The sequence below is a fragment of the Talpa europaea genome (genome assembly GCF_964194135.1).
Source record: "Talpa europaea genome assembly, chromosome: 2".
Taxonomy (NCBI): Eukaryota; Metazoa; Chordata; class Mammalia; order Eulipotyphla; family Talpidae; genus Talpa; species Talpa europaea.
In genome coordinates, this window is record NC_140068.1 from 44,317,105 (window position 1) to 44,340,277 (window position 23,173).

Here is a 23,173-nt window from a genome sequence, read left to right on the forward strand (position 1 = left end):
CCAGAATTTACTGCATTATTAAATTCTCGATGATACGAACCAGGATGAATGCACAGTTGGGTTACTTTGATTAATTTTATAGATCTAGAATTAAGGTTTTATGACTCATTTAGCAGAACATCTCAAGAAGGGTTAGGTTTTATTTCCTTAAAATGCAGTTATTTCATTCACTAGGATATTGAATGTGAAGCAGCTGCTTCATTGCCCACCACCATCATTTCACATGGTATGTACTATTATAAAGGCTCCTATTTAAGTGTTTCATTATTCTAACTTCTTTAGCTTCTGTAGTAGCAAGATCTCACTCACTGCAAATTAGAACAAATTTGCATGTATCCACATCTTAAGATTTTCGACATTTCCATTTGAAAAAAAGACAGACAAATTTTGCTGGAAGTGAACCACAGAGCATGAGCAACATGGATAAAATATTTTAAAGTATAACCCAGGGACTGTAGATAGTTCAGAGTGGTAGTGAAATATGAAGAATACCTTGGATGTCTGCTAACATTTGGTTCAGGGAACCACAGCTCCCAGGAGACATACCTACCTTCACCTAAGCAGCATATTGGTTTGTGGGCACCTGGCAGTATATATGACCACAGTGCACCACTTTGCTGTGTTTTTCAAAAACATACCATAGCTCGCTACCATGGCTAAGGGTTAATAGATTACCAAAGAACTGACTCCTGGTAAAGTTCCACTCGTAGAAAACCAACTTTATATATTGTGATAAAGATGGTAGCTAAGTAAATAACACTGTTGGATAGTCTATGCTTCTTTATTTCATCTTTACAAAAATCCTGCTGGCAAAAGCTATTAATCTCCCCATTTTACATATGTGAAAACTGAGGTTTAGAAGAGATTAATTTGCCTACAGTCAAACAACTTATCAGTTGAGATTTTTAACTCCAGAGTGCAAAATCTTACCCTCTCATTCTCCTGCCTCTGCCTGACAAGACCTGATTTGCTGGCATCTGTCTGCCGTACCTGAGTTCCTGCAATATGCGATGATTACAGTGACCTCTTCTGGCAATGGTGGCATTGTTTCCCCTTGGGATATTTCCAAGGTGTTCGACTTAGTTCCACATAAGTTACTAATTCTTCATAGTTAAGTATCTGTTCATTTTCAAGTGAAAATATTGTTGATTATAAGGTTCCTGTTTTAGGTAAGGTTCTGTTCTTACCATTTGTTTCCTATCATTAGACCAGTTCATTAACAGTTTTGTAAGCATTTAAGTACTTTCTATGTGCCTGGCAGACTTGATAGCATCAATAGTAATAACTGCTTAAATAGCACTTTACAGGTATTTCTTTACAAAGGGTATGACATTTGTTGTTACATAAACTTTATAGAGAAAACCCCTAAAATTCAGAAATGACAAGTGGCTGGAAAGTATAGTGCCTGGAAGTTGTTTATGCATGTCATGACAGTAACATGATCGGAACCCAGGTTTTTCTATTATAAGTCCCATATAATCTGTTTCTTCCTGGGAAAGAGAATAAAGGAAGCAAAAAATCTTTGAAGGACTGTTGCTCATACATGAACAGCCACTTAGCAAGTACTAGTTGCTGACTTTGATTAGCTAATAAGTTTTACTCAAAATAGATCTGTAGCAATGCATTATTCATCTGCCCTCTTTCCCCCACCAATTCAAATCAGTCCTTTAAAGAATTTGAGATCTTTTATAAGCAATTACATTTCTGAATATACCCAAATGATTTAAAGGGCTGTTCTTTTCTTATAATGGACACAAAAATGCAAAGTTGAACTGAAGCAACTATGGTTCTTCTTGGTGCCTTCATTTGTGCCCCAAGTCCAATTTAGGTTAACCTTATTTCCCTTCCTAACCAGAAAAATGCTGGCTTCCCCATCCGCCCCCCCACCCCTCCCCCTAAGTGAGCTTGCTTTGCAATGGCTTTTCAGATTTTGGTTTTTCTAATTTGGCTCAGGAATTACTTCAGAGGCAGAGAGAGCACTGCCCCACATGGTGTGCCTTCAAGGTTTTTGTGTTCTGGCACGTTTGAGAAGCAGCCACAAGTAGAGGTCTTGTGGGAAGTGAGTTGCACAACCTCCATAGCCTTGGGCCAGTTTGGTGTACAAAAGAATTGCTTTGTGATTTAAAATAAGCTGCAAACCATTTCATTTCTCTAGGGACAAAAAGATACAATAGAGGTCTGTTTTCTTTATGGCGATTTAATGCAGTGATGGAGAATCTGGGTAGTACGTATACAGCTTTCTGTAGAGTAGTGTCTATGTGATTAGAGCAGATGTATTAAATAAAGCAAATGGTGAGGAACCGTTACTAAGTATGTTCTCCAGGAGAAGTTCATACAGTAAGTGCATAATCTTCCTTAAAACTATGAAAATGTATATGATTAATATTAGTAACACTTAACAGATTGTAGGTAAACTGTGATCATATAAATCATTCATAGCAATTTATGAAATTCATCCTTTCTTCCAGTCATTGAAAAATAGTATTTGTATATTTGCTAGTTTGTGAACCATTTCTTCCTTACAATAAAAATAAGTCATTTTGTTAAACCTCCATGGAAAACAGTATGGAGGTTCCTCAAAATATTAAAAATAGACCTACCATATGACCCAGCAATTCCACCCCTAGGTATCTGCCCAAAGAAATGAAGACACTAATTCAAAGAACTCTATGTACTCTTACATTCATTGCAGCCCTACTTACAATAGCAGAGTTATGGAAATAGCTTAAGTGCCCAAGGATAGAGGAGAGAATCAGAAAATTGTGGTATACACACACACACACACAAATACAAACACACACACAAATACAAACACACACACAGAAATACTACTTAGCTATAGAAAAGGATGAACTATTGCCATTTGTGACAACATGGATGAAATTGGAAAGGATAATTCTAAGCAAAATAAGTCAGAAGAAGGAGAAAAACAAATACCAAATAGTTCACTTATATGTGGAATATACAAAAATATAACTTAGGATTGGTCAAAGCCAAACCAATAATAAACTCTTAACATCTGACTGCAAAATTGAGGCAGCCAGAGTGGGAGGGTAGCAAGGTGGAGGTAAGGAAGGAAAGGGGCCCAAAGAGCATGATGGAGTATTACTGGGGCTCTGGTGGTAGGCATGGTGTGAAAACATACTTTTGTAAAGGTTTAAACCTATAACCCCCAAAGATACAGAAATGTAAATCAACTTTACCTCAATAAACCTAATTTGAAGGAAAAGATGAAACAAGGTGTTTCATCTCCCCTCTCCCTTTCCATACCTGTTTTTTACTGTTAGCTAATTGAAGAAGTATATTACATTAAAAAAAAAATAACATTTTAAGTGGTCATTTACCACTTTAAATTTCCACTTAAAAATTTACCACTTAAGGGGCCTCCCTGGTGCCTCAAGGGGTTAAGATGCAACCTATGTGGTTGTGCGCAGCCACTGCAGCATGAGTTCAATTCCCCGGCTAGCCGGGGAGGTGACCTGCATGGCACAGCAGACCTCTCCTGACTTGCCCGCTGCTCCTCTCAGCAGTGTGTTTTGGTTAGTCTGCCTGTTCTGCTGCCCACTCTGTCTCTGGTGGATCCTCTCATCCCCTGCATCTCTGGCCTGTATCCCAGTTCTTGTATGCATAAATAAATAAATCTTTTAAAAAATATATTTACCCCTTTAAAGTGGTCATTTACCACTTAAAATTTTCCTTGTCAAGCTATGCCTTATGCACTGTACTCATGTTACTCCTGTATACACTAAATATTTTACATTTTAATAGAATTGGCTTTGAATCCACAAACTTTCATATCCAAAATCTTTTTAACATAATTGTTATGCAGCACTCAGATTGGTAAAGAGGCGGGGAACAGTATACCATTTCCCTGTCTTCAGAGATTCCATTCCTAAAAGGTTGGTTGTTTTTTTGTTGTTTTTTTTTAACATTTTTACAGTACCTACCTGCTGGTAATTAATTCCTTGAGCTCTTGTGTGCCTGAAAAAATGTTTTTTTTTCAATCTTGTTTTTGAAAGCTATATTCAGTGGATATAGAATTTAAGATTGCCAGTTATTTTTCTGTCTGTGTTTTAAAGATGGTGCTCCTTATTTCTCATGTATAATGTTTCCAACAAGAAAGCTATTTGTCCATATTCTTCTGTGCATACATTTCTAAACTTCTCTGGCTTTTTTTTTTTTTTTGTATTCTTTTACCTTTTGTTCAATGATTTTGAACAATTTCATTATGATGTGCTTTGGTATCTTTTTTTTTTTTTCTTTTACTCTTTCTTGCACTTGGGGGTCCATTGAACTTCTTAGATCTGTTTATTGTTTTTATCAAATTCAGGAAAATTTGGTCATTATTTCTTCAAATATTTCTTGCTTCTTTTTTCCTCTCTCAAAGGGACTCCAATTACATATGGAATAGGCTGCTTAAAGCATCAGAAACCTCTGATGCTGTTTTCACTTCTTTCTGTATTTTTCTCTTTGCATTTCATTTGGATAATTTCTATTGGTGTGCTTTCAGATTCACCAATTTACATCTTCTATATTTCTATTTTCTTCTAGCTCCTTAACCAAATGAGGCTTCTTGGTCATCCTTTTAAGTTGAATCTTTTTTTTATAGAGGCATGTTTAATTTATTTATTTGTTTGTTTGTTTGTTTTGTTTTGTTTTTTGTTTATACATGCACTGGGTACAGTCAGAAGCGCAGGAGGGTGAGAGAATTCACCAGAGCCAGAGCAGGGAGCAGAGCAGGCAGAAGGACCGAAGTACACTGCTGAGGGGAGCAGCGGGCGGCAGGAGAGGTCTGCGCGCCATGTGGGACCCTCCTCTGGTGGCCGGGGAGCAGCCGGGGATCAAACCGGCGCTGCAGAGGCCACGGGCAGGTTCGCAACCCAGCGCTCAACCGCTGCGCCACCGGGGAGGCCCATTAAGTTGAATCTTATGGAGGAAATTAATTAAGAGAAATTGATGAGGTTTGTTTCAGGAAACTGACTTTGAGCTTTGGTTAGGAAGTCAGCTCTGTTAGTTCATTCATTCATTTAACATTTCTTTTACTGCCATGTAGCAGACACTAGTGATACACTACTAAGTGAACAAGACATTTTTGCTCTCCTGGAGTTTACATCTCCTGGAGTTTATATTGGAAAGGCCAATATAAATAATTAAATATATAAATAGATGAATGGGAAAAATAACTGATAGTAATATTGCACAACAAAGAACTAAATAGGAAAAAAGTGACAGTAAATGATCAAGGAAGTTCATAGATGTTCATGGAGGTCCTTTCTGAGGAAAATAACTTGTAAAACTGAGATCCTAATGACAAAAAACAGCTAGCTTTATGAAAACAAAAACAGGGAAAAGGCTTTTAGGAAGAGCAAGCTACTCAAAGGCCTGAGGAAGCAACCAGCTTAATGTATGCAAGGAATATAAAGAAAGTTTGCCCAGATGGGATGTGGTGGATGAATAGAAAAATGGTTGGAAGGAAGTAAATTCACAAAAACAGACAGGGACATGTATTATGGAAATATTTGTGATGCAAGTATGAAGGTGCTTTGGACACAAATTCAACTAAAACTAAGAACAGAAATTTATAACTGTTTTAGGATTACTTAGTTATTCCTGTAGGCCTGCTTATTCAACAAATGTTACTGAACACCTTTTATGTATTAGCAGCTGTGCTAGACAGATCAGGTACATATATATTCAGAGCTGAGATGGAGACAAAGTTGTAGTCAGACCTGGAACAAAGGGTCCTTGATAGAGAAGGGTGATCATTTAAAAGGGGATAAATGAACCAGTTGGTATAGATCTACCAGTTGGTAGGCTTTTATATTGGAGAGATTGGATTTAAAATAGTAAGCAAGAGGAAATCACCATAGAATTATATGCAATGTGAAGATCTCTGATAAAGATTATTATAGAAGCTATGAATATTATTAATTGAAAGCCAAAGAAATTAAAAGCAAAGAGACCAGTGGAAGAGTGTGGAAATAACACAGGTGTGAAGCAACAAACAAGATTGCTGGCAGTGGAAACAAGTGTAGGGCAAGGACCCAGGAGTTCAGCAGGTATCCTGTCTCTCATCTTGTTAAGTGATTTACAGTTTCTGTCTCATGTTTTCTTACTCTTTTATTGAGTATTTTGTGGAATTGAGTCAACGTTCACTGTCTTTTAACCAGTTCTTTACATATCACAGTCTTACTTTGGTGTTAAGCACCATACCTTCAAACAGCATTTTCCCATAAAATTTATTGCTTTGTGCAAAAATATATTTTAAAAACTAACAGACAATTAGAAATGTAGAGAATTGTACCCATACCAGTCTCCTTGTCTTCAGAACATAGCCTCTTTAATCTTCCATGAAAGACCCTAAGCTAGAACTGCCCAATTGAGGCATTGCTGAATTTCTGACCCACAGGAATTATAAGACATAATAAATGTCTGTTGTTACTTTAAGTCACTAAGTCTGGGTAATTTACTATGCAGCACAATCATGTCATTTGCCATGCAGCTGTGATCTTTTCCCATTATCGGCAGATTGTACTTCTATACCCCCTAACTGTGGGCCCAGCCATTTGACTTTCTTTAGCCAATAGGAGGCTCTCTTGGACCTCTGTCATCTCCATGCTACAAACATGCCCTAGTTAGACTGTTGGTCCAAGAAGAACAGCATCTCCAGCCAACCAAGGGGCATGTAATGGGAAGCAGAGCCTCCAGTCTAGATTAACTGAATCCCAGCTGATTCGCAGACAACATGAGAATAATAAATGATTATTTTTTGAAGCCATTGAGTTTGGGGGTAGCTTTTCCAACAGTGAACTGGAGTCAGATGGAGTCACAGAACCTGTCGGGACCTGGAAGTCTACACCAAACCTGCCTTTAGGGTTCTGATTTGAGGAATTGACTAGAGTCTTCAAGTTTGAGGACTCAAGACCTGCCTTCCAGGGCAACGAATCACAAACTAGCTGGAATGCCAATCCTCCCCAGACTGAAAAGAGCAGAGGTTTGGTACTTAGAATTTCAGGAGAGTCATGTTAGGAGTTTAATGAAGTACAAATAGTGATGTTTTTGTGCTTTTCTTAAGGTTTATTAATCCTCATGAAACATCTGCACAATTACCACAGATAAAATTCTGGTAGAGATTGAGCCTTCTTTTGGCTAGCACTAACAGTGACCTTAGCGATCCCCCTAAATGTATTTATTCTCTTCTTATATTCCTTTTAATGCTTTCTTGAGGTCTTTTCTTCTCATACAAACCATGTCATGCAAGACTGGTTCATGAATCACGAAACCACTTGTCTTGCTACCACCAAACTGGGTTTTGATTCCAAATACAAACATGGCATCCAGTGTGGTCTTACACATATTAGCAGTTTTCCCCAAATTCCTATCTTGGGTACTGTTTCCTTTCTAGAACCTCAGTGACCATTTGTTTCCATTGAAGTAGCCAGTTGGTCATGAACTTGCTGGTTGGAATACTTACTGTGTTGTTTATGATGATAGTCAATCCTCAGGCAGCCAGCAAGGACTATACTATTTTATATGTAGACATCGTCATGCAACCTGTTGCCATAAAAAGAGATGAAAGAGGGTAGGAAAGGTTGACTAGAGAGAATCAATGAGTTATCAAAATGGAAGAAAGTTCATATTGAAAATTGTTATTAATAAATTAAAAATAGAAAAACTTTATTTTCCTTTCTTTGCAGTTAAAAATACCCCAAGTATATATACAAGTAAAAACTATATTTAAATAACGTATATTTTAAGAGGTTTAAAAGTGAAACAGTAAGTACTGTGTAAAAGTATTAAGATACTCTGGAGTATATTTCATTGGTACATTTTCTTACAACTTGTCCCTCACATTGTACCCAAGGCATGTATTAACGAGCTAATAAAACATGCCATACCGTGCTTTATTGTTTGCTGGGCATCTGTTCAAGCTTACATTACTTATGTAGCCAAGACTTTGAAGATGTTGGTAGTTGTGACAATAAATACCTATAATTTTACTAACATCCTTTTTTCATAATGTAGAGCCAGTCTTAAATCACTCATTGTAAATAAAAATGTTGCATTTATTCAGATTTAAAGGTTATTCAGTGTGGTTTAAGATTTTTTATTATGAAATATATCAAGCACAGAAGAATATGTATGACAGATAAAAGCAGTTTAAATAATAATAAAATATTTTGGTGCCTGCCACCACATTTAAGAAATAGTACTGTATATATTTTTTAATATGTAAAATGTTTTTATTTAAAGGAAAATGCAAGCACCTTTATTGTAAAATAAAAGTGTTAGAAGCTAAATATAGGAGTATTTTTTTAGCTATGCAAAGGTGGTAAAAGGAAGGTTGACACTAATATTGGGAAGGCAGAAAAGCTATTTTTTGATGACTGAAAAAGCTTAACATATATAATGACTGTTTTGATTATATAGACCCTCAAGTTTAGAGTGGGTCTGGTTGGTGAATGTTTTTGTTTGTTAGATGTTTAAATTGGATTTGTACACCATGTAGAGGTACTCTAGGTCACTTACTGACAGCTATCACAGCAAACCATCCTAAAAGGCAATTTATTTGCCTGAGAGATGAAACGTTACTGTTAAACATGTAAATTGTTTAATAGACTACCATTCTGATCATAGTACAAGAATAGACATTCAGAAAATGAAGCCCAAGCCTTCAATTACCATCTGTCTGTATGCAGTGAGTTCCAATTTATATCTCCATCTCAGATCACCTCTGAGCTCAAGAGCTAAGTATTTAAGTATTTATATTCAATATTTCCACTTGGCGGTCTCTTGGGCATCCCAGACTCAGTTAATATAAGTCCAGATATATGATCTTTCCCTCTAAACCACTCCATTTCTCTGTCTTCACAGAGCATCACCATATATCCAGATACTCAGGTTAAAAACTTAAGGGTCCTCTTGAATATTTATACCCCTCACCAGGCTTACACCCTTGGCTCTCTTACTTTATATAAAATATTGTAGAAAGGTGGTATAAATGTGCTTTCAAAAGCCACTAATTGAAACCCAAGATTTATAAAGATATTAATCAGCTTGGGCTACAATAACAAATTACCATGGACTTGAGGGCTTAAACAATAAAAATTTATTTTCTCAAATTTCTGGAGGTTAGAATTCCAGAGTACAGGTTCTGGCCAATGCAGTTTCTGGTGGGAGCTTTATTTTTGGTTTCTCACTGTGCCCTCACATGGCAGGAAGAGAACTGAGCAAGCTCTATGGAGTCTCTCTAATATAAGAACAGTAATCCTGGGCCTCCCCTGTGGCGCAGCGGTTGAGTGCTGGGTTACGAAGCTGCCCCCAGCCTCTGCAGCACCCATTCGATCCCTGGCTGCTGGGTGAGGGTCCCATGTGGCGCTCAGACCTCTCCTGCCGCCTGCTGCTCCCCTCAGCAGTGTGTTTCGTCAGTCTGCCTGCTCTGGCTCTGGTGAATTCTCTCACCCTCCCGCGCCTCTGACTGTATCCACTGCTTGTTAAATAATAAATAAATAAATCTTTAAAAATAAATAAATTAATTAATTTTAAAAAAAGGTCATGGATTTTTTTTTTAAAAAAAGAACACTAATCCTATCAAATAACGGCCCCACCCTCATGACCTCATATAAGCTTAATCACCCCCTTCCTCAAAATACAGCCACACTGGGAGGGTAGGGCTTCAACAAAGTGGGTTTTATATGGACATATACATTCAATCGTAATAGCAATTGAGAGCAGTACCTTGTTTATCCCCTTAAGCCCCACCATCAATGGCACAGGCTCTGCCGCTTGGCTTTTATAACAGGCCTACTCACCTTGGTGTTAGAACCTGGCTGTCCCTTTTGCACCATCCATAATATTATCTTGTGCCTGAGCTACTGTAGTAACCTACTCCTTTCCCTCCCTGTATACAAACTTTCTCTTTTTTCTCCATACTACCAGGGATCTTAAAGTACTAATCAGATGTGTTTTGCCTCCATTTCTACCCCCAGTGACATCCCATCACTCTTGAGATAAAAACCAAAATCTTGAAGGTGATTCAAAAGGCCATGCATAGATTTCACCCCATTCCGTCCATCTGATCTCACCTGGTACCATTCTCGCTCTTGCTATCTACACATTAGCCCCAGTTGCTTTCTCTGATTTCGCAGAGATATCATTCTCCATTGTATATGCAGTCCTTGCAGCCTAGAACATACTACTTCATCTTCTTTACTACTTGCCCCCTTTCCATTCTTTCTATGTCAGCTTGAGTGTTATTTCCTCCTGGACGCCATCCCCAAAAGTCCCAGTCTCAGCCAGTTGCTTTTGTTATATGCTGCCATAGAAGTATTTTCATTCCCGCCATTGGAAGTATCTCGGTCTGTAGTTATGTATTGATTTGTGTGGCTATCTGATTCTCTGGCTTCCCTGCTAGACTTTTAAGAACTGGGAGTACAAGGACTCACTGAAATGGTTCACTGGCACGAGCACCAGGACAAAGTCTTGTACATAGAAGATACTCAGTAAATTTTTTAACAAATAAATAAATGGAGGAAATACAATTGTCTAATCAATTTCCCATATTTAAATGAGATGTCACTTTTTACCTGTTGAATTCACAATGCAGTAATCCTACACAGTTGCAAGACAACCTCAAACTTGGCTGGTCAGTTTACACATCAGAAGAACCTCTCTATAAAACAACTTGGCAGAGTATTTTAAGAGACTTTTAAATATTTAGACCTATTAGCCCAGTAGTTCTAATCATTAATGTTGTCTGTGGTTACCAGCCTCCAAGATGGCACCTGTGAGCCCCATCTGGTAGTATTCTTTGTGTAATCACTTCCCATATTGGACTAGGTTGGTCTGTGTGCATACAGTGGAAGTAATAGTGTCATTTCCAAGATTAGTTAGATTGTGAAGCTTCCTTTTGGGTGTGCTCTTTCTCTCTCACTCTATTAGAGCAGTTGCTCTGGGGGAAGCCAGCAGCCATGTCATGTGCACAGCCCTATGGAGTGACCATGTGGCAAGGAACTAATAACACCTGCTGTGGACAGTCACCCAAATGAGTTTGGGAGCAGATTCTCCAGCCCCTTAAGTGACGATAGCCCCAGCTAGCAACTTGACTTCAACCTCATGAGAAACCCTCAGTCAGACCCAGCTGGCCTAGTCATTCCTGTATTCCTGACTTCTAAAAACTATGGATAACAATGTTTGTTGTGTTTAAGATGTTAAGTTTCGGGGTAATGTGTTATGCAGTGATAGATATCTAATATACCATGCTAAGTAAATTCTTCCTAAATATTTTAATGGATCATTAATGTTGCCATGTACAGTCTTCATATACTGTAAATATTTTTCATTTTAAGGAATGCTTCCAATTGCAAAAAAAAAAAAACACAGAAAATCCAATTAAATTGATATAAAAGTAAGGTAACATTTTTTTCTAGCCCAATTTGCAGTAGTCAGGCATCACGGACAGTTAAGATGGCAACTACATGATATAAAGGTTTTCCCTGTCTCTCTTCTCTGATTCCTAGTGGCCTATTTACTACTAAGCCAGTGGCAATTTGACCGTAATTGTCCTGGATGATGTTCTCACCAAAACAGAGCAACATCCAGAAGAAACATTTTCCATTTCTACCCGGGTCTTTTTCCTAGGCGCTTTCTGGTGGATTTCCCTCATGTCTCATTGCCTATAATTGGGCCATATACCCATTCCTAAATTAGTCAGTGGCAAGAGCATGAATACCTAGACAAAATTAGGGTTTGTTAGTAAGAAGAGAGTAGTGGGTGGATTCTGGGTGGGCGACTGTCATTCCACACTCGGGAGTTATCGCCTTTCACTTTTTGAGCAGTTCATATTGTTCTTGCCTCTCAGTCCCCACTGGCCACCACTTTACCTCATCCTCCGCAGCTAGAATGTAGCATTTCACCCCTCAGGGGATCTTCTAGCTCTTGCCACTCCAATCCTAACTGTCTCTGGGCAACATCTAGTTCTTAAATCAACCATGCCTGGCATATAATAAGCAAATACATAACTCTGTTAAACTGCATCTCCTGCACATTTATATGGTTTGTCAAGTACCAGCATACACTGCATTTCAAGAAAAGCCAAGTTTCCACTCGGTGCTGTCCAATGTGTTTCTCTGAAAGATTTCAGTATTCCCTGCTGCCCCTTTTATGCAACCCTTATGAAGACTCTCTGCTGCCCTCTAGCTGGTCAGAGCTTCCCCCCACCCCAAGGATACCTCCTGCTGAAGGATTGGTTCTCTATAGCATTCATCCCTTCTCACCCTGACCCTCCTTCAGCGTGGTCATTGCCATATATCTCAGCAAGAACTTTCTAGTGAGAAGAGCAGAAAGGGGATGACTGGCCCTACAGCAAAGAATTCCTGATTTTTTTTTTTATATCCTAGAAGCCCTTTTCTCTAATTTATGAGTAAACTTTTAGTAGTTTTACTTACTGTATAGAGGCATTTTTTCAGACAGACTTTACACATTTGTCAAATCTTATCAATTTCTCTTCCATGTTTTACTTAAATGTACAGCTTCTTCTGGAAACCTATTTTACTTTCTCCCATGTGACTGTATTTTAAATCAAAGCAAAGTATTTCATCCTATCAGATAGTGTTTTTTCCCCTCCCACAGGATTTTTGAAAAAATTCATATACCTACTATCTCTAATTTTGTTACTTGTTTGCTTTGGACTCTTAGATCTCTTCAATGAATATTATTAAGACTTACTTATCTCCAGTGTTTTTCTGATACATCAATGGAATGTGTCATATACTCTTAAATACAACCTATGTTTAAAACTATGAAGTATTATGCATGTATGTTATTATATAATAAGCAAAATAGTTGCTATACTTCTGAGACCCATAATGAATGCCTGGTCAAAATACAGTCTTTAGGGGACCTTCCTGGTGGCACAAAGTGTTAAGATGCCGCATTATGAAGCTATCCGCAGCCACTGCAGCATGAGTTCAATTCCCTGCCAGAGAGGTGACCCACGTGGCGCAGCAAACCTCTCCTGTCTCGCCCGTATTTCAGTCTGCCTGTTCTGTTCCCAACTCTGTCTCTGGTGGATCCTCTCACCCCCTGCATCTCTAGCCTGTACCCCAGCTCTTGTATGCATAAATAAATAAATCTTTAAAAAAATAGTCTTTAAAGCTTTATACCAATTAAATGGGAATGACAATTAAAGTGTTTGAGAGCTGATACAATAATGAATGTGAAAGATATAAAAATGAACTTCACATAGTTAGTTCCCAAGAGATACTAGATTCCATTGTCCTCTTTGCTTCCTTCTTGTCCTAACTTTAGAGTCTCTATTGAAAAATTGTTGAACTTGGGCCTCCCCGGTGGCGCAGCGGTTGAGCGCTGGGTTGCAAAGCTGCCCGCAGCCTCAGCAGCACCGTTTCGATCCCCGGCTGCTCCCCGGCCACCGGAGGAGGGTCCCACATGGCGCGCAGATCTCTCCTGCCGCCCGCTGCTCCCCTCAGCAGTGTACTTCGTCAGTCGGCTTGCTCTGCTCTCCACTCTGACTCTGGTGAATTCTCTCACCCTCTGGCGCTTCTGACTGTACCCAGTGCTTGCATAAATAAATAAATAAATAAATAAATAAATAAATAAATAAATAATTGTTGAACTTGACTTTAAAAAAAAAAAGGCTGGTAAACTGTTTTGGCTCTTGTTTAGCCTCTTAAAATAACTGAAAAGGGCAATTATAGGCAAACATTTACAATGGTGAAATGCAGCATTAGAGAGCTCTGGTCTCTGATCAAACCTAAATTTATGCTGCATTTATAAAGATAGCTCAGAATAGGAATCTAAAGTTAGAAGCAGGAAAGCAGGAAATAATTGCATGCTTTTTAAAAGTACTTTTAGCTCAACAGGTAACCAGTTCCTTCTTTTCCCACACCCTTCTTTTCCGATGATGTGAAGTTTGTCTTGCTTGGTAAGTTCTTATTGGGACTTTCACAACTTCCTGGATCAGTTAGCTTGCTTTTGTTCTGTAGCCCTGGAGAGATCCTGACCAACTACTTCACAAATACACTTTGGTTTCATGTGAATAGATATGTACACATGTGTTACTACCGTTAAGAGAGCCATTCAAAGTCCATGTCCCCAGACAACTCACTAACAGAACAGCATATTATATCTGACCTATCCATGAGTGCCACTGTCTCAGGCAAACATCATCTTGCAAGCTATAGCATTTTTTCCTGTGTTACTTGAGCCAGTCAAAAAGTTCATGTGACTATGAATAAGAGGCCTATGTTTTTTAAATTAATATACTCTGTCTGAGAGTCATTTGATAGGCGTGCTGGCATATATTACTTTGCTGAAAAAAAAGGAAATTCCATCAAAAGTAAATATTCACTGAATGTATCTTTCTTTTATATGTAATAAGCCTACAGTAAAAGCTGCATGTGTGTAAATTGATGCTGTAAGTGTATCTAAATCTCATTTTCTCTGACTACATTCATTTACATCACACTAATTCTATGTATTGACTTCTGAAGATACCAATTGGGATGTGGTTGTCAAATCAGTTTCTTAGTTCTTTATAATTGTACATTTACTTTTCCTTTGGAATAAAGTATGCTCTTATTCCTTTGTAGCAAAACATGGCAAGCTGATGGAAAGGAATAGAGAAATTTAATTTAATTTGTAATTAGGTTCACAATAGGTAATAACTTAATGTTCAAAGAATAAATTTTCTGATTATTGGTTTGGCCTGATTAACTGCTAGATTTCAGGGGCTTCTAAACTAATTGTTTCTTGGTTATCTGAACTTTCTAGGGTGTGTTTTTTTTTCCAGTATATGTGTATTACCTGCATAATTTTAAATGTAGCAATGATAAATAATAAAATGTCTTAATAATAAGAAAATATAATGAACAAAACTGAATCTTATTGATAATAGTAGAGAGAGATCCCATAGTAATTATTATGAAGTAGAACTTGATTTACCTCTGTTTACATACATACATATATATACACACATGCACATGCATACATATACATATATACATATATATGCCATCTCTAAATTGTAACTTCTCTAGGAGACAGGCTGTTTATTCATCTTCATATCGCTTCACAGAGAACCTGACCCACAATAGAATCTAAATAAATATATGTTCTATGAATAAATAAGAATGGTTTACTAACCATAAAAAAGTTGATTTTGTGAATCATGTATATTTTTTAAATGTTTTTTAAGCATTTTATATTTAAACCTTTGAGAATTAGAAATGTAAAATATACTCATTACCTTTTTATTTTTTAACAACTTTATTGAGATGTATTTCTTTTTTTTTTTAAATAATAAATTTTATTTTTATATTCCCCATACAATTGCAACCCCCTCATTCTGACCCCAATCCCTCCCCTCCCGCCACCCACCCCCCCAAAATTGTCTCTAGTTCATAGTTTTTTGTTGATTTTGATTTTCACTTTCTTACAGTTATTCATTTTCCTGGTCCCTTATTTAAGTATTCTAGATTCCTGCTATGAGTGAGACCATCCGGTATTTTTCTTTTTCTTTCTGGCTTATTTCGCTGAGCATGATCCCTTCCAGCGCCATCCATGTTGCTGCATATTACATATGTTTATCTTTTTTGAATGCTGAGTAATATTCCATGGTATATATGTACCACATCTTCTTGATCCAGTCATCTATTTTTGGGCATTTGGGCTGTTTCCAAAGCTTAGCTATTGTAAATAGTGCTGCTATAAACATAGGGGTGCAGGTATTCTTTGGAATTGATGTTTCTGTGTCCTTTGGGTAAATACCTAGGAGTGGAATTGCTGGATCATATGGAAGCTCTATGTTTAGTAGGTCGAGAAATCTCCACACAGCTCTCCATAGTGGTTGGACCAGTTTGCACTCCCACCAACAGTGCAGAAGAGTTCCTTTTTCTCCACACCCTCGCCAGCATTTGTTGTTGCTAGTTTTTTTAATATGTGCCATTCTCACTGGTGTAAGATGGTATATTGAGATATATTTCACATGTTTGTACATTTCTAAGTTTATCCCCAGTTTTTAAATCTTTCTTCTCATAGTTATAATGGGAGAAAAGGCCCTATGTGTATTTTCTGATTAGTTCTTATGTATGAAAGCTCTGGTTAATATAGCTATTATAGTCATTTTCTTGTTTGTAGTGTTTTCTTAGTTGAGTCTGTTCATTATATTATTATCAAATAGTCATTTACCTTTGTCTTTCTCTCCAGTCTTCCATTACATTAAATAGCAATGGTGTTGTGTGCATCTCTGTCTTATTCTAGATTTTAGAATAAATCTAGAAAGGAAGGCTCACGTATTTCCCATAAAGTATTTGCTAACTTTTGGTGAGCACACCTGTCCTATTAAAGAATTACACATCTGTTCCTGTTTTACCCCTCAAGAATAGTTGATTTTTGTTAAGTGCCTCTTTAGTATAAATGAAGAGAATATGATTTTTGTCTATATTTCATTAATAGAATATTGTGACTTTGCACATTTAAAAATGCATTCTCAGCTTTATAAAGTTAATGTTATTGTTTATACCTAATGTTTCATAAAGCATTATGCACTGTTTTTTGCTGTGTGACTTTTTTGATCATTACACAATTCCATCGCTTATTTGCAAATATTACCACAAATGGAACTCTCTTTTTGTTTAAAAGCTTAATAAAGTTAAGCTGCTAATTTTATCTGACCAGTGGGCTGAAAAGTCCTGTCAGCGTGGTTAAAGAGGTGGAACTGAAATTGAGCCAGCCTTTTAATGGGCCCTGTTTAAGTTTTCTTATTATTTTTTATTTTGACCGCAAATAATAGTAGAAGAAGGATTACAGTGTAGGTACAGGATGTAAAGTGTTTGGGTTAATTAAACCTACTGGAAAGACTCTAGTTGGAGATTTCAAAGAAATACCGTTAATTGAACATTGTCTTATATATTTGCTTCATTCTTGTCCTCAGAGAACTCACTGCCTCAAGCAAAATTTCCAGTAGGCCAGTCACTCCCTGTACCTGCTGCTCCTTGAACCTATTGAGTACTTGAAATGTGGCCAGTAAATGTGCTGTAAATATAAAATACACTGACTTTGAAAACTTGGTATTGAAAACATAAAATAACTCATTAGTAATTTTGTATTGAATATATGCTGAAATAATATTATGGATCTATTGGGACAGATAAAATGTGTCAAGATTAATTTCACCTGTTTCTTTTTACTTTTTTAATATAGTTACTAAGCACATTTAAAATTACATATGTCACTAATACATTAAGCATCACTGGTCACTAATATATTAGCCATCACCCACAGACAATAGATGGTATGTATAACATAAAGACACCACATTGATTTTCATAACTTAAAAAGGTGAAGTTAAATAAACTACAGTTATAGCTTCTCTTACCACCTGTTTCTTCCAGTGGGAATAAACACTGATAAATAATGTGATCTTATCATACTCCATTATAAGTTTATCTTCTCTATGATGTTTCTGTTTAACTGTTTATTTTAAAAAAAGAAAAAATGCAATGCCTTCAGTATGCTCTTAACATTTTCACCTAAGTTAAAAACAATAGGATTCTTGTGTTTTGAAATACTAGCTCTCTCCAAGAACTGAATATATTTTTTTAATTAATTAATTAATTAGTTTGTTTGTTTGTTTATACATACAAGACTGGGCACAGTCAGAAGTGCGGGAGGGTGAGAGAATTCACCAGAGCAGAGAGCAGAACAGGCAGAGTGATGAAATACACTGCTAAGGGGAGCAGTGGGCGGCAGGAGAGGTCTGCGCGCCATATGGGACCCTCACACGGAGGCCGCGGATCGAACCGGTGTGCAGAGGCTGCGGGCAGCTTCGCAACCTAGTGCTCAACTGCTGCGCCACCGGGGAGGCCCCAAGAACTGAATATATTTTAATAGAAATTCCCTACCTCAAAATAAATTTTGCTTGAGCATGTCTTTCATTTTTTTCCCCCATTATCCTAAAAAGGCAGTCCCTGTGCTCAGTTCTTTAGGTAGAGCTTTTAGTTTTGTCTTGTGGCAATAACGTAAATATTTTTGAATAGTTCATCTCTCTCTTTTTTAAAGATTTATTTATTTATGCATACAAGAGCTGGGGTACAGGCCAGAGATGCAGGGGTTGAGAGAATTCACCAGAGACAGAGTGGAGAACAGAACAGGCAGACTGACTGAAATATACTGCTGAGGGGAGCAGCGGGTGCGACAGAAGAGGTCTGCTGTGCCATGTGGGTTGCCCCCTGGCAGGCTGGGAGATCAAACTCATGCCACTGTGGCTGCAGTTAGCTTCATAGGTTGCATCTCAACCCCTTGCACCACCAGGGAGGCCCTGAGTAGTTCATCTCTTAACTTTTTACTCTTCAAAAATAAAAACAATTAAATTTCTCCTAAAGCCTTTTTTTATCTTGGCTTTTGTTGCATTTTTTAGGATGATTATATCACAGATGATATTGGAATATCGACTTGGAAGGAGCAGACTTTTCTCTCCCATGGAGCCTTATTAGCAAAGAGCTGCCAAGCTGCAATGGAATTAGCAAAGCATGATGCTGAGGTTCAGGATATGGCATTTCAGTATGGGAAGCACATGGCCTTGAGTCATAAGGTATTTGCATATCTTTTCTCTTTTTCCAGTACTTAAATAACTAAAGTGATACACAAGAAACCTTTTGCCATTTAATAAGCTGCTTTTATATCTTAAAAAAATGTTCATTGTGTGCTTAAAATCTGTCATAGATGTTAATTGTTATGTAATATAAACAGTATGATTGGTTAGTACATGTCATTTTGATAGAAAGTTACAGCTTACTTAAACTATATTTGTGATGTTTGTCTTTTCTTACCACCTGAAAAGATCCTTGAAAAAACTTTGCAAGTTATTGAATAGCATGTAATACTGCGCTTCACAAAATGGAACGATATTTTCATTTTTGTTACAGTTCTCTTAGTTCTTCATGTAAAACAAATTGTGGGAAATTAATGACATTTACAAATATACTGATTAAAATTGAAAGCTTTAATTCTAATAACTGATTCTTTTGAATGCACACAATGCAATATAAAATGTCCTGAAAGTATATTTTTTGCTTCTATGTATATGTAATTTTTAAAATATATACATATATATGCACATGTATCTTAGATGTTAGTTAAATAGCTCATAAGAGCAAGGGAAATATATGCACATATATATATCTCCAGATGATTTTTTTACATATTTATTAAATCATGGATTAGTTTATTAAGCAATTATATCTGTTAAATCTTTTTTTAGATCCTTATCTTGAATTTAAAAAGAAAATAAAGGCTGCTGCCAAATTAAAAAAAGGAATGTGTTAGGGAAAAATTATTTTAAATGATATTAAAGATTATTGTTATCACATGGACTGTTCTTTTGGTTACTGAAGTGCATCTAAAAATTACATTCCTTAAACTTCATTTTGTACTGTATTAATTAGTGCTTTCTGAATGATACAGCATACAACTGTACATGCATTTTACTGATTCAATTCTTTTGATTACTCCCTCTAGATAAATTCTGATCTCCAGCCTTTTATTAAAGAAAAGACCAGTGACTCCATGACTTTTAGTCTAAACTCAGCTCCTGTAGTCTTACATCAGGAATTTCTTGGAAGAGATATCTGGATTAAGCAAATCAAAGAGGTAAAATGAAATTATTTGTATTTTAGGGACCAATACTATGTAGATTTTAGAACATAATTCATGACTTCATAATTCATGAAGATCTGAGACTACGGATCTGCCATATAAAGAGCATACCCACATACAGGTGCAATTCTTACTTTATAATTTTAGAGAGATATTAGATAAAAGTTAGAGACATCAATACTATGTTTTTGTATTATCTGAGTACTTAGAATACTGCAACAGAAAATTAGTGCCTGTGGTGAATGTTAATTAACTCAGATGATTTTTTTTTCTCTAAAGGCTCTCAAAAATTGGGCTATGGTAATAGCACCACCCTTTAACTGACAGTAATTTCCCATCTGTAGACTCTAGCACACGCTGCAGAATTCCAGGAGCTCCGTCTGTCGACTCATTGAGTTATTTTAAAACAAACTTGGACCCTGAATACTCAAATTCTGAGGCATTATCAAAGAAAAAAAACATGGTGAAGTGGGAGGGATAAAAGATTTTGAACTAGATAAGTTTCCTATTTGGGGGGAGGTTGTAGGAGGAAGGTGAGGAAAATGAAATGGAATTTTCTTGGTTTTCTTTTAATCAAAAAGTTCTTGTCCTTTTATCCAAAACTTCGTGGACTTTATTTAACTCCATGGTTTCTGACTGACTGGATTAACCTGAGACTGTGCACATGGGGAGCCGGGCACAACTGAAGATGGGTAGTGGCCATAGTTAAAGCTGAGAAAACCTGGGAGATATCTGCATTCGAAAGAGAGTATTTTCCCTTTCCTGGTGCTCTTCCCTGTGGACTTCCAAGATACTAGCAGACAGCTTAAAATCTTCCAGAAAGAGGATCCCTTTCTGGAGAAACTGAAACTCGGGAGAAAAGACCTGCAGATGTGAATGTTTGGTACTCCCTCAGTAAACGTGCCATATCCCTGACCAGCCCTCCTGCAATGAAGCCCACCAGCTGACAAGCCGCAGCCCATCCAACTGAAGTAGAATAGGTAATAGAGGACTGCTAGGCATGTGGGAAAAGCCTCTACTGTGAAAGGATGAGTCAAAAGCAAACTGACTAGAAAGAAAGACATTTCAAAAGCACTATAATCAGGGCCTCCCCGGTGGTGCAGCGGTTGAGCGCTGGGTTGCGAAGCTGCCCGCGGCCTCTGTGGCGCTGGTTCGATCCCCGGCTGCTCCCCGGCCACCGGAGGAGGGTCCCACGTGGCACGCAGACCTCTCCTGCCGCCCGCTGCTCCCCTCAGCAGTGTACTTCGGTCCTTCTGCCTGCTCTGCTCCCCGCTCTGGCTCTGGTGAATTCTCTCACCCTCCCACACTTCTGACTGTACCCAGTGCATGTATAAATAAAAACAAACAAACAAACAAATAAATAAATAAAACATGCCTCTGTTAAAAAAAAAAAGCACTATAATCAATATCCTCATTGAGATAAGACAGTAAATTCATGAGATAAGAACAGGTGAGATACATATATACATATTTATATACATATAGAGAGAGATAGTGAGTCCAAGAATAAGAAATCAGAATAATAAAGTATAAAAACATGAAAGCAGAATTTTTTGATCTAGATGATTGAGCTTTCTAGGAAAAATATTTCAAAGAAAAAAGATGGCGCTGATGTACTTGACCATATTGAAAATTTAGGGACAAATTAATGATAGGAACATAAAAAACTAAGTGTCCCAGTAACTACTGCTGCATAGTAAATTACCCCAAACCTTAGCTCTTAAAATAAACCTTGTGTGTATATGTGTGAAGGACTTTGTGGATCAGGAATTTGAACAGTGCGCAGAGGGATGACTGAGGCATCCAACTGGAAAGATCCAGAGTCTGGAGGTTACTTAACGATGCTGAATATTGGAATCATCTGCATACTCCTTCACTTACACCTGGTACCTGGACTGGGATATCTAGAAGACCAGCCTGCTGATGAACCTGAGTGTTCATATGTGACTTCTACACTGAATTTGGCTTCCTCACAGCATGACAGCTTCAGCATAATCAGACTTTTTACTTGCTGGCTCAGAACTCCAAACACATGTGTACCAGTGAACAAGACAGAGGCTGCATCTTCTTTTATGACCATCCTCAGAAGTCATTTCTCTATCACTTGCATGTCATGATTTCTTATAAAAGTAGACACAGAAGGACCTCCCTGGTGGCACAGCGGTTGAGTGCTGGGTTGCAAAGCTGCCTGCAGCTTCTGCAATGCCAGTTCAATACCCGGTTGCTCCCCAGCCACCGGAGGAGGATCCCACATAGCGCGCAGACCTCTCCTGCCGCCCACCGCTCCCCTCAGCAGTGTACTTCGGTCCTTCTGCCTGCTCTGCTCCCCGCTCTGGCTCTGGTGAATTCTCTCACCCTCCCGCGCTTCTGACTGTACCCAGTGCTTGTATAAATAAATAAATAAATCTTTTTAAAAAAATAATTAAAAAAAAAAAGTAGTCACAGAAATCTGAAAAATGAGGTCTATGGTCCCACCAAAATCAAGAGGAGGGACTGTAGACTTTACTTATCAGTGGGAAGTGGGAAGAGTGTTAAAGAATTCTGGGATCTGATTCTTATACAGCCACACTAAACACACGGAGCAAAGTGAGGTCATTATTATCTATAATCAAAAACATAAAAACATAAATTAATCACACTCTATATTACTTAAAGAATAATACTTATATAGCATAAAAATGTAAATATCAATTTCAACCCAATAGGGAAAAGTGTGTTTGAGGAAGTGTGTTTCCTCAGAGGAGCAGCTAATGGTGAGGTCTTCAGTCCAGACTGTCTGCCACCTCTTGGTCAACCAAGGCCATTGCATGTGATAGAAAATACCAGTCTGTGACATTGATAACCTATCAGGCTGGGGTCCCTTTGCAGTTCCCGAGCAGCTTCAGGATGTGCCCAACCAGTCATTCAGCAAAGGAGGTTTGACTAGCAAAGGCAGCAGACTAGACAGGTGCCACATATCAAAATAAGAAGTACTCAGACAAGTACTACTCTCAGTGTGGATTATTGCCATGAGGAGAATGAAACTATTTTCTAATTGGTGGACATAACACACAGAAGACTGCCTATGGCAAAACTGGATGCAGTTTGAATAGAGAATGTCCGCAGAGACACAGATCAAGGGATCATGTTGTAATTCACCCTGCAGACCTTGCCAAAGAGTGACAAGTAGAAAGAAAGAGAACTCACAACTACAGAAAAATTCCAGAAATAATTTGGAGTGAGGCAAAAACGGTACCAAAAAAATCACAGAAACCCTGAGACTCATAGTAACTAGGAGGTGAGACAGGAAATAGGCTTTCCTAAGTTTTCGAAGTTGTACTACTTGAAAGTATCAGAGTCACAGGATATGGAGTGTGGTGGGACCCTAGATTATTATGATAAAGCTTTTGACTACATTATCGTGAGACATGAGAAACCACTGTGGAGCATCTTCCATTCTGTCACCAACAACAACCATGACATCTGAACGCTGACAGAAACTCAGAGAAATGTGTTTGCT

The 23,173-nt window shown here is 37.7% G+C and overlaps 1 protein-coding gene across 1 annotated transcript in view; it reads left to right on the forward strand.

Moving 5' to 3' along the window:
* Positions 1–23,173, forward strand: part of PDSS2 (decaprenyl diphosphate synthase subunit 2) — a gene marked incomplete at both ends in the record, with an annotated part of 215,637 nt that overhangs the window by 153,689 nt on the left and 38,775 nt on the right. Inside the window, 2 exons of the mRNA XM_084228118.1 lie at positions 18,437–18,610; positions 19,537–19,668. Of these exons, the coding sequence (XP_084084244.1) occupies positions 18,437–18,610; positions 19,537–19,668 (306 nt within the window). The remainder of the gene's footprint in view (positions 1–18,436; positions 18,611–19,536; positions 19,669–23,173) is intronic.